Here is a 12,856-nt window from a genome sequence, read left to right as displayed (position 1 = left end):
GCCCATCCTCCGATCATCCCTGTATGGATGCGCATGCATGTGGCCGGTGGGTGAGTCGATCGGCAGAAATCTGCGGCTCTTGTCACCATACGTCTGCGGCGCCGCAGCTGCCAAAAGACGATCTATCTAGTGGTATCAACTGACTGGTGCAGCCGATCCGTGGATCTGCTCATGCATGATCAGCCCAATTATTGTTAGGTTAGCAGCTAGCGGAGCTAAGGTAAGGTAGCTGCCTGGCAGATAGGTCATTAGCTAGCGGCCGTCCAGTCCATCACTAACGACGCAGCTGCGTGCATGGCTGGCTGGCTAATGGCTATAGCCCTGCACCTGCACGCAGTCACACACATGCACGGTCGGTCGCAACTGGACTGGCCTTGGATGAGCCGCTACGTAAAGGCCAGAACGAGACCGATTCGATAAGGTCTAAAACCGCCGTGAGAGGTTAGCATGCACGTACCGATGTACGTTCGGACGCCGGCCGGGATAAGCCTCGCCGCCTTGGAGAGCTCGATCGGTGCGGTGGAATTCGATCTCATCGACTGGGCATGCGATTTGTCCACACGTAGTACTCCTACTTGACCACTGACTGACTGGCCAGATCGGTGACTTACTACTTTGCTGGTGCGTGCGTACGTCTCGCGCCCTGTGCATGCATGCATGTAGACGGCTCCGGGTCTGTCGCGTTTCGGCACGCCCTTAAAGATGATGGATGGACTATGTGCCACGGAAGAAGGGCTACGCAGCACCGTAGGAAACCCCTACGCGCGCGCGCTACGCTACCGTCCACGTACCGAGGGCCTCTTGACACTCGTCAAGGACCAGCCAGCAGCCACCGGCCTCCACTGGATTGGATCACCATCTATTCGTTGGTTTGGCTCTTGCATGCATGGCAGCATGGCACTGACCGCTCGAGATCGGGCACACGAAGGCGGAGAAGGCCGCATGCATGCATGCAGGGGCAACCGTACGGGCTACATAGCTAAGCGGCTACACAGCAGTGATCGATCTTCTTGTCACCGGTCCGCCGCTGCTGCAGGTGCAGGGCGCGCAAGAGCACAAGTTGTAGGTCAAATACGCCGTCGAGCCAACCCAGGTGCTGAAGTGCGGCAGGGCATGCAGCCTAGCGATCGACGGCGCCAAGGCAAGCGGACAAAGGTTCGGTACTGGCGTATTGGTTGTTGCCTACCTCCCCCGCCGTGCCGTGTGTATATGCGCGCGACGTCACGCGTGCGCCAACGACAAACGCTCTCCACGTACTAGTATATTCTTCCATCACGATCAATCGGACTGTAAAAAAGATATAATACAGTACTGGTACTACTGCAGTAGATAAAGCTGGGGTACGTGTGTGTCTTGATCTGTTGCGTTTACGTGCGTACCTGCTGCAGCAGAGAGATGCTATGCTATATGCTTCTTGTCAAACGGGTGGTTCTTTCGCATCCAACGGTCAGGTCAGTGTCCTTGGATGGAAGCAGCCATGGCTGGATAGATAGATAGATAATGTAGCTGCTGCTGCTGCTACGTCCAAAAGGGTATCAGGGCCGGACGACGGACAGCCCAGATGCATCGCCCAAAGCGGTCAAAAAAGACGGCCAGGTGTCGACCACGCACCGGCGCTCCTGGACGCGGCAAATGCTCAACGAATATATGGACGTCCGCCCCGCACGTATCAACAAACGAACCATCTCAAAGCCTTTGCTTGCTATACATGATAATACATACACTTGTTGTTTCAAATGTCTCTCTCGAATTATTTACGAGCTCTTAATTGATTGTACACATGCATACTGGATAACTTAAAACGGCGGGGTACATTTGCTGCCCATCATCTGCGCTGGAAGTTGAGGTTCCTGATGGCGAGGGCGAAGACGACGGCGAAGAGGACGCAGAAGCCGACCACCATCGTGGCGACGACGCCGAGGAAGTCGTGCCGGAACCCAAAGTGCTCCTCCAGGAACGCCACCACGGTGGTGGTTCTGATGCCGTCGGCCAGCAGAAGGGGCTGGTCCAGGTCGCCGAACTGGGAGGTCAGGAGCCCGTACAGCGTCCAGGACACCGGGTTGGCCCAGTAGTACCACCTCCACCACACCGGGATCAGCTGCATTATTATTTGGTAACGGAATCGTTAACCAAACACAACAGGATGGTGCCGACTACTGAGTGTATGATTGTTGTTCTGTTCAGATACAAGTGTGTAGATCAAGACAGGCAGTGTGTCTACCATGCTAAGCTGAATATACTTCAATTTGTTTATTTGCTTCTCTAAATGTTCGACAAAACCACAAAACTGTATCCATGTGCCTGCGTTGTGCTGGTTCACAGCATCGATAAAAGAATGAGTACCCTATTTATTTGGAAGGAAAAGGAAAAATTGACAAGCCCAATGATCCAGGGCTGACGCGGTTGTGTGTGCACAGTGATCGATCTTACTAGTGTATGAAAGCCCATATGGCCCGACACGTTCTGTACAGGCCAGTCAAACATATTAGGGCCCACCTATCGCCAACTTGCCCTGTCACAAAAATTATGTGATGTTTTCCTATTGCATGGAATTGCTTGTTCAACTCTACGGTGCTGATGAAACCCTTCTCTCAAAAAATAAGAAAAAGAACTTTCGAGTGCAAATAAGAACAAATCTTAGGTCATATGCACCAATTATTGGTTTGGCTATTGTGCATTTCAAAAAATTCTCCACTAGAAGACCATATGACCTACTAGCATACTTGATTTTCCCAAAAGGCTTGCACTGGAAAAAACACCCTAGGACTCAACCATACCCAGATTGCCAAACGGAGACGGAACTGGAAGTCCACCGTAGGACGGAAGTTATTGATTGGTTTTGTTAGATTCAAATCATGGGGGTGACATTCGTTCCATACCTTTCTTGGGATCATGAACCCGCAGAAGAGATTCCATAACGTGTAGAATGGGGCGGCAATGATAGGCGCGACCATATGATTCGGAGTGATCGCCGTCGTCATCATGCCGTAGAAGGTGAAGTACAACAGAGTGAAGTACATGAAGAACAGGAACCACAGGAACTTCACCACTGTCCACTCAAATGAGCCCAGGCTGTAGAAAATTGTACCGTAGACAAGTGACTGAACAAGAATGTAAGGGAACTCCACAGTAACCTGCCCAAGAACAATGAGTTAAAGGTGCTATGATGATGAGCACTGGATGGATAGACTGAGGGAATACAAGTTCTGGACAGGAAACATATGTACCAGAGAGAATGCGAAAGGTAATGCTGAATACATCCCAGCAGCTCGCTCTCTGTACGATACGAATCTTTCGATGGAGATCACAGGTTGAACGGAAGTGGCGTTAGTGATTCCTATGAAAAGCACTGCTGCATACATGGCACCCATGGCATTGAATATATCATGTTGGGTCTCCCTGGGGATTGTAAAACGACATTACCGTTAGCTCGCTGTGAAGATAACTATGTACGACTATGCCCAAAAATCGGTGTCAGAACCATCAGATGACATACCTTCTAGAGCCAAATTTCCAGCAAATCGTCCCAAACATCAAGGAGATGATGACGGTGTAGAAAAACCGAACTGCAGTGTATTGAGGATTCCTCCAGTACGATAGGTTTTGCTTCCATAAGCAAGCAATAAACTGAGCACAGAATGGTTGAGCATACTTGGTAGAGAAAGTAAGCTCTTTCACTTCACTGTTCGGTTTGCTCAAGGCCTCAACGATTTCTTTGGTCTGCCTGAAATGCAATAACACGAACAGGTATGAGTGACAGAAAAGCGACTATGAAACACGTAGTGGGATTAAAATGGATTTTGTGTTTACAGAAATAATTTCGACTGTCGATAGTATTCAGCAAAATCCACTCCAAGAATCTGCTCCATTTGTGTACTCGTGACATCCAACATCCATGCAGCAGGATTATAGCCATCCCTGATTTTAGGCACCCCTGGAACTGCCTGTTTGTAAACTTCAGGGTGTAAGTACAAAGGCCTTGTCTAAATTTCTTCAGTGAGAAAACACACACTGCAGAACGTACCTGGAAAAACTCAACCAGATTGCGTGATTTGGGACCCAAGGGGCCAGCATATATGAGTTGCCCTCCACGCTTCATAAACAAAAGCTGAGCAGAATATGCATAAGTTAGGAGAGCACAATGGTGGAATCATCATATATCCTTAACAGTAGCAGTACAAGATAAAATCATGTAGGTTTCATATTATTAAGATAAATGGAACTTTTAAAGAGGTCTGAGATAAAATTATTTTTTTATGTGTCATATTCACTGTTAAAAAACTGATATTTTGTGGAGAAAATAACCTCATCAAAGGATTCAAATATGTCGATACTTGGCTGATGGATGGTGCACACGATTGTCCGTCCTGTATTAACAATATTTCGTACAGTTCTCATCACAATGGCTGCAGACCTAGCATCCAACCCTGACGTAGGTTCATCCATGAATACAATGGAAGGATTTGCCACAAGCTCCACAGCTATCGTCAACCTTTTGCGTTGTTCCGTAGACAGACCATTAACTCCTGGCAGGCCAACAAGAGCACCACTTAACGGATTCAGCTCAACAAGTTCCATCACCTCTTCCACAAAAGCCTATGAAAAAGAAAACAGCAAAGATCAAAAGGTCAACATTATGAGTCTGGACCAATGAAACATATAGCTTCAGCCAATGCATACCCTTTGAGTGTCATCATTGACATGAGAAGGCAACCGGAGGCATGCCGAGTATAACAAAGACTCAATCACAGTCAAGCAAGGTGAATGGACATCATTTTGTTCACAATAACCGGATATCCTTGTGAAAGTCTCTTGGTTCTTAGGATATCCAGATATAGAGATGTTTCCTTCTATGAGTCCTCCGGTCTTCCGGCCGGCTAAAACATCCATGAGGGTGGTTTTACCAGCACCGCTGACTCCAACAAGGGCTGTCAGTACCCCTGGCCTAAATGCACCAGTGACATCAACAAGCAACTGAAGGCGGTCTTCTGCTATCCCTTGCTTTTTCAATTCCTGCTAGCATAAGTGGGTGAGTGCATAAATGATATAGCTTTTTCAAACATTTTTTGGTCATACATATGGACCATCTCTGACATACCTCTGGTACATCAACGTAGTAGTTTATATTCTTAAAGCACATAGAAAGGGGTTGAAAGGGTAACACCATGCCCTTCTGTTCCTTGAGCTTAAGCCCTGCAGCACAGTGAATACAGATGATGGGAGCCACACTTAGTAAAAGGTGAAAATATCCTATGATGTGAGAGTTGGGTCGACGTAGTTCATTTATCTGGCATTACCATTCAGTGAAGTTGAATGCAGGTAAGATCTCAGCTCTAGGGCTACTCTGTCACTCTTCCTCCTAGAATCCTTGTTTCGAATCGCATCCTTGGATACAACAGCTTGCATATTCCCAATTGCTGCCAAAAAGCGTCTTACATTTTGGGACGGAGGGAGTATTTTGAATAAGCTCAAATTGTTTGGGTCTTATAAGGTAGTATGAACTTACGGTTGAGAATTGTCAAGAACAATGTAAATAAGGCATTCAAAACAATCGTGTAACCTAACAATGCTCCGACTCCAATCCAAAACCAATATTTTTCCTTGAATAATCCATATCCAGTGAGTACAGCTTCACCTAATGTGATGTTCTGATCTGCAAATGGCTGCCATTAAACCAAAGTAGATTAGTATCAGTTACAAATACTGAAATATTTAAGGCTTGTTAGAACTTCTCTTGGTAAATGCCTTATTATAGGTTCATGAGAACAATATAATACTCCCTCCGTAAACTAATATAAATATTAGTTTACAGAAGGAGTATGTCTTAAGTAATTTGGGTTTCCACATTATTACACCCACAAAAATCCATGTGCTGTGTGTTGCTTTTGTGTGTACAATCAAATTAAGAAATACCACAGACTCCCCTTGGAGAAGGATTAATATCTAGTACTAGAAGAGTTGGGCGCGCTTTGCTGCACTGCTGGTATTATTGGATTTTCATATAAAAAAATCCCTCTGTTTCAAAATATTAGGTGCATTAGTTTTTTGAATGTTCAAACATCTTTAAGTTTGACCAAATTAATAGAGAAATATATCAATATTTCACAATATCAAACAGGTGTCATTAGATTCATCATGAAATAATTTTTCATATTTTATTATTTAGTATTGTGTATGTCGATATTTTTGGCTCTAAACTTAGTCAAATCTAAAGAAATTTGTCTTTTCAAAAAAACTAATACACCTTATATTTTGGAGCCGAGGAAGTGTTTGGTTTGGTGAGTTGGGAAGATAATGGAGTGTGTTTTATTTTTATTTTATAATGCGGTGTTTTAGTGGGCCTTTCGCGGTGTGATTCTGGGATATCTGCTAATCAAGCTAGACTTATGTGGGAAAATTTTCTACGTCGGTGGTTGCATGTACTATATTAACACTACAGTGTTACATGTTTGCGCTTCTTTTTTCTAGGTGTGGAGAGGGTGTGTAGTATTGATATGTTTAATAGGGCTGTTGCTGCCAATTGATTTGAAAAATTGTTGACCCGGTCAAAATGTAACACAATCCAAAATTGAATATCTCAAATCATATGGGAGAGCTCCAAATTAGGGAGCACAGTGATTAAAAGAGTAGAATGGTAGAGCTCCATGAGAAATTGTTGACCCGGTCAAAATCGAGTGACCCAGTTCCGAATTGAAGACCTCAATTGACTGCGAGTTATCTACAATTAGGAAGCGTAGTGTATTAGATAGATTACCTTGCTCCAAGAACGCCCATGGAATTCATTTACCGATATAGCATTCTGTGCATACATCATAGGAGAGATCCAATAACCCCAAATCCACCAGACTGGTATGCTTTCTGTTAGATGGTCAGAAACAGGTTGTGACATGTTAGATATATAGGTTCAAAATGCAACCTCAAGTAGTTGAAAATATTTCAAAGAAATCAACCTTTGGTTATGATGAATCCTCCAAGGATCATAACAACCAACAAAGCAAACGATCCAAAGGTATTAGCAACTATCATATTTCGGCCCAAAGATGCCATGACCCGGAAAAGAGCCAAAGATGTCTGGTGCAGAAAGAAAAGCAACAAAAATTGTCCCAGAAATCTGCACATGACAAAGTAAGATCAATCTTCAAACTAAAAAGATCTCTGAAGCTCTGAACAGAAAGCAAAATTAACAAAGTCGATGTCATATCAATTACCTTGTGAACTGGGGATCATAACCAACAACATAATATGTTACAAGTGTCCACATTCCCGATTCAATAAGCGAGGTTGGAATGCTCAGGAGCCAAGAAGGAAGCGTAAAAGCCCATGGTGGATAGAAATGCAAATCTCTGTGCTTGTAAAGAACTGGAAGTTTCGCCACCAACATTGAGACTTCAGTAAAGCCATTGAATAGAATCATCACTATTGCAAAATAGAGGGCTCCAAGATAAATGATCCCATCATCAACTGAATCATGGTGCATTGTTGTTCGAAAAAATACAGTCATTGTGATGAGGGCCACAAGTAGAAGCTGGTACAAAGAGAACATGTCAGAACATCCTTGATTGATTGTGGAGAGAATTCATATGTTGTTATAATGCTATGACATTGTCAAAGACAAAAACAGAGAACACTTGTCATATCAAACTTGTGACTGGATATAACAAACATTTAAGCGCAAATGGTACAGTTACGGTTACCATTGTGCTTAGCCTTTCCTGTAACCAATTCCGTCCGTAGGTGTGGCATTACTCACATTTAAGTGTACTAGGATGACATTCATACACCAACTAGGAAGAAAAACAAGCATTTCTAATAACTCAACACTTTACATTTCAGAGTTTGTTATATAGTTGCATTAGAAAGGCCAATATAGTCCTTGATTTGCACTTTGAGCCATGTATAGGCTTTCCGTGTCAATTGTCAAATAGTGTTATAGTTTCCCTGTGCATGTATGTATTGTATGGTAATAACAGAAAGTCAGCAAACCTCAGTTCAGTTACGGCTGCTAAGGAAAATAGGAATATGGTAAGAAATCTAGTACCTAATTTGGTGGACACTAATTTTGAAGTCCAAGATATTAGAGTTGCTTAGAGGTATAACATTTTAAATAACTCTCACAAAAGAACATCTAACCATTAACTTGGTGCCTTGGTGAACTTTCAAAGTCTTACATTGACAGTAGGCTGGGATATATTATCTTTTTAAAACAGAAACAAATAATATAAAAAGGATGTAAGTAGCACCACTTATAAAAGTTCAATGGTCCCTTTCACATATATCTAATTAAATGTGAAATAAAATATTTTTGATTTGAGAACATGAAATCAGATAGCACATGACTTTTTCTTAGAAATCAATTTTAACAATTAATTCATAAAGAAATTTTGATATGCTCTAGTATACCACACTACACCGTGCAATTGCACAGGGCAATCGGCTAATTAGCTCTAACTTTTAACTTGTGCCATGGTACTAGTCTACAAGATGCATCTCTTTGATTAAAGTACCTGAATGAATTTGAAGACGTAGATGAATGAGTTCCTTTTCATCAGCAAACGCTGCCACTGGAAGTTGGACTTCAGAATCTCGAGCCTCTTGACACCGTAATTTGAAGTTGAAAGAGCAGCGGGATGATTATGTTTTCTATTGTATGGCCTATCTAAATCCTCATGCAGCCTCTTACCAATAACAAATGTCTTAAAGGCTTCAGCAAATTTTGTTACGGACACAAACTGGTATGGGTAATCATATTGACACCAGTACTGCTGTTGATCTTTCTTGGACAAAACCTGCAGCGCAACAAAAGTGAATATACCAGAAAAAAACCAGTTCCCATAAATGTACAAACATAGAAAGAGTGGAACTGCTTACTTCTTGCAAAAAATCTGCCACATTTTTCCTTTCAGGGCACCTGAATCCCATTGCAGCAAAAAAATCAGCAGCATATTCACGTGGTCCCTGGTATACAATTTGACCTTCAGATATAAGAATAACATCATCGAATAGCTCATAAGTTTCTGGAGCAGGCTGCAGCAGGGATATGATTGTAGTGCCATCCAGAGCATGTGTGGAATCCCTTAAGTACTTGATAATCTGATATGTGGTTGCACTATCAAGGCCAGTTGAAATCTCATCCATGAACAGAACGCGAGCAGACCCAACTAGCAATTCACCTGCAAATGCAACCAATATTAAAACAGAAATTCACCAGGAATACCCCTAATACAAATGATAGTAGGATATCCTCCTTTCCGAATAAATAAATACATAACAGCAGCATGTTTTAACCTGTTGTTAGACGCTTCTTTTGCCCACCAGAGATTCCTTTGACCATTTCATCTCCGACAATGGTGTCAGCACAGATGTCCAGCCCTAAAATCTTGACTAGATCAAAATTAGCAATTCAGAAATCTCACCAGAATCAGGTAATCAACATGTTAATAAGGATTGGTTCCCAAAAAGAACAAAAAACCGAAGGATCATGTGGATGAACATGTAAAATTCTCAAATCAAGAATATAATTACTTCCCAAAAAAACATGGAAACAGCCTTTGAAAAAGAGTAAGCGAGTAACACTAGCACAATCTTGTAAAAATATAATAGTAAATTGCAATTTGCACCACCTAATTTGATGCCCATTTCGCAAAATAAGAGTCATTTCTCTTTACATAACATCAGGTATTCCAAGTCATGAGATAAATTAAGAAAACTAATAAGATAAAAGAAAATAATAAAGCAGGACAGGTGCCAGATAATACATGCATGCTACTACTACGGGTTCAAATATGAAAGAAAGCAAACATGCAAGTCTGACCAAGCTAAAAAAGGCAACAGGCTGAAAGAAACATGTCGCTACCTTCATTACGTACTCAGCCACAAGACTCGTCTGTCTACCTTCAAGAGCCAATGCCTGAAAAGTAGTAGAAATTATGACAGAGTCAAAGACAAAATAGTGTGGGTACATCAATCCAAAGCTTGCTGGGTGTATCATACCTTCATGAATACATCAAGATCCTCATCAGGCTTGATCCCAGCATTCTTTTCTCTCCTCAAAAGTTCAACGAGCATATCTGCAAGTCGGCGGTGTCAAAAGGGAAATCATCAAGGAACACTGCCAATGACATTATGGTGTAGTAACCTACCATACTTTATACCAACACCCTGACAGCGCCCAGCAAACTCCAGGGTTTCTCTGACGGTCATCTCTGAAGCATGCCAGTCTTGCTGACTTACATAAGCAGATGTTCTTTGAGGCACAAATTCGTTTAGATGGTGGCCGTTGTAAGTAATGCTCCCAGACATCTACAATTAGTGATGATAGTCAGTAATAATATATTATTTCAGATAGTGCAGCTTGATTGATAGGCTCACTGTGCCCATCAGAATAGTTTTTTTAGGGGACAGGAGGGGATTTCTCCCTACTGCATTTTTATGAATTTTATAGAAGAATTTTACATGGTACAACAAAGGCAGAGAAGACTTAGGGTAGCTGATAACAGAGTTCTGAACTAGGGATGAGTGTTTCCATCAGATAATCATTTTCAGGCTACACGAGCAGTATAATGCCAATCTATCTCTCCACTTATCATCAAGTGATACAGGCATACAGATTTGGTTGAAAGTGAACGGATAGCGAAGATTTGCTCATCATCTATGAGTAATGAGCATACAAAAGTAAATGTAATTAATCTGATATCACACCTTTAGTCCAGGACCAAGTCGACCGGCAAGTGCTAAAAGCAAGGTGGTCTTCCCGGAACTTGGAGGGCCCAAAAGCAGTGTCATTCTGCAGCAAGAAAAGAACATCAAATTTATCAGAATTAACTCTTTTTCACAAAGAACTCTGTCAGAGCTTAGGCGATGCACCGAAAAAGCACCAGTTAATCTTCAGTTGTACCTTGATGAGCGAATGATGCCATTAATGTTGTCCAATATAGGTAACTTCATTCTTCCCCCTCTGTAGATCCTCAGGTGCCTCAGAAATGCCTTAATTTGACAGAAAAATAAAGTAAGAACCTCGACAGTACATTGGCAATTGCTCTGCTTTCTGCAAATAATTCACGGGCAGAGCTCCTACTTACAGCACAAACCCCAGTTTTGTCCACAGTAAAACAATGTTGGTAATTAAATCGTAACAGAAACCCGTGACCGATATTACTTTCACCTAGATAGAGAACTGGGAGGGCAGGGAGTTTGCAATTCCAGCTGTGGATCACGGGCCAATTACCTCTGTCATGTTGCATATGAAGTTGGGGATGGTGGGCAGCGCCCTGCTGCCCACATGCACGTACGCGTCCACCGTCAGGTCCTCGTACCTCACTTCGATCTTGGGGAACTCTATGTGCACCCTGCATCCCGGAAACGAAGAACAAAACAAAAAGGATTCAGCACAAAAGCAGAACCGAACAATTTTTGCGCTGGAAACCAAAACCTATGCAGCTCGATCTAGGTGTAGCTGCATGAGCGGGCTGCAAATCTGCAAGCCAACAAATCGCAAGTCTGGGCAGTGGGGCCATTGTCAGCGGCTCCAATTATGCACATCTAGAATTTTTTTCCTAGAACAAGCTCGAGCAGAAACCTACAATCTTCTGTCACTAAAAAACATGCAGACGGCATGGAGATGTAGCAACCATTTTCAAGCAGCAGCTGGATGCGCCCGTTGGGCCCACGTGTCATCCAATTGTGGCGGCCCAGCGGGACCCCGTGGTCAGCCACTAGTAGATTTGCAGAGCGCGCGCAGACACCGAGGAAGGCACGCTGATGAGTGATGACCATGGTGCACCGTTGCGGGAGCAAAAAAATGTACTGTAGTATGCACGGTTCGGTGTACTCACGCGTCGAAGCGGGCGCGTATGCGGCGGAAGAACTGCTCGGCGTCGCCGGAGTCGGCGAGCAGGCGGTCGACGAGCGCGGTGCGGTCGCCGGAGGAGAGGCCGGTGACGTCGACCTCGCAGAGCGCGTCGTCGCCCTCGACCGGGCCGCCCGCGCCGGAGGAGCCGGGCGCGACGGCCGGCGACCTGAGCAGGCCCCTCCTGGCGCGCGCGACGGTGGGGAGGCGCTGCAGCGCGGCCCACCGAAGCGCCTCCTGCTCGTCCTCCGCCTCCCGCCACGACCCCGACCGCGAGAAGGGCGCCTCCGCCGCCCACATCGCCCCCCGCCCGCCAAAACCCTAGCCACTGCCCACTCCTCGCCGCAGCAGCAGCAGTAAGTAGGAGTAGCTAGCAGCAAATGGTGGCGGTGGCAGGGGTGGGTGGTGCGGTGGTAGGGGGAGGGATTTATGGAGGGGCGTCCTCGCTCCGAACAGTGGCAATGGAGGTGGGGGCTGGGCTGGGCTGGCTGGATCCACCGACTCGCCGCATTTATGGGGCGCCCCCGCGCCGCGCTCTCTCTCCTCGCTGTGCAGTGCGGTGCAGTACTACTCCCCTTGTCTCTCCCTCTCTCTGATCGTTGGGGTTTTTGATCGGGTGGGGCGGAAGATGGGAAAAACGAGAGAGGGAGGGGGAAAGGGCGACAGGCTGCCTTTCGGGTTTAGACCGTTCGGTTTGGTCCGTTTGGGCCACCAACCCGTACGTGCCTGCGCTTCTAGAAATTTACTAGCCCGTTTAGTTGCTTATATCAAACTTTACTCTTTCACCATGCCTTGGCCCATCTATTGCCCGGCCAACCCTCTAAACTGAAGATTGACAAATATACCAGTCTGTGAAGACTTGCATCAATTTTTATGACACATCATCGAAAACCGAGGAGGTTCTGCAAGTGGTAAATATGTGCACTATTTCATCCTCGATGAAATGATACTTCGATTGTGATGATCTCAAAGGTTAATTCTTCGGAATAGGTAACCCAGTTTAGACCGGTC

General features: G+C 44.5%; 1 protein-coding gene across 1 annotated transcript; it reads right to left on the bottom strand.

The window, feature by feature from the left end:
* Positions 1–1,684: 1,684 nt before the first annotated feature.
* On the bottom strand, positions 1,685–12,312 carry LOC123077558 (ABC transporter G family member 31). The gene is made up of 24 exons (XM_044499843.1): positions 11,832–12,312; positions 11,225–11,345; positions 10,895–10,983; positions 10,699–10,783; positions 10,140–10,299; positions 9,991–10,067; positions 9,854–9,907; positions 9,286–9,376; positions 8,869–9,170; positions 8,505–8,786; positions 7,209–7,525; positions 6,951–7,111; positions 6,755–6,858; positions 5,507–5,663; positions 5,298–5,417; positions 5,099–5,193; positions 4,681–5,013; positions 4,306–4,596; positions 4,025–4,108; positions 3,811–3,944; positions 3,497–3,724; positions 3,228–3,399; positions 2,880–3,134; positions 1,685–2,098 (listed from the first exon to the last, which is right to left on the bottom strand). The coding sequence occupies exons 1-24, from the start codon at positions 12,143–12,145 to the stop codon at positions 1,826–1,828; spliced, it is 4,299 nt and encodes a 1,432-aa protein (XP_044355778.1). The 5' UTR covers positions 12,146–12,312; the 3' UTR covers positions 1,685–1,825.
* Between the last annotated feature and the right edge of the window lie 544 nt (positions 12,313–12,856).

The sequence above is a fragment of the Triticum aestivum genome, chromosome 3D (assembly GCF_018294505.1).
Source record: "Triticum aestivum cultivar Chinese Spring chromosome 3D, IWGSC CS RefSeq v2.1, whole genome shotgun sequence".
In the NCBI taxonomy this organism is placed as follows: domain Eukaryota; kingdom Viridiplantae; phylum Streptophyta; class Magnoliopsida; order Poales; family Poaceae; genus Triticum; species Triticum aestivum.
The sequence above is the reverse complement of the archived record's forward strand: the minus strand, read 5'-3'. Positions and strand labels throughout refer to the sequence as shown.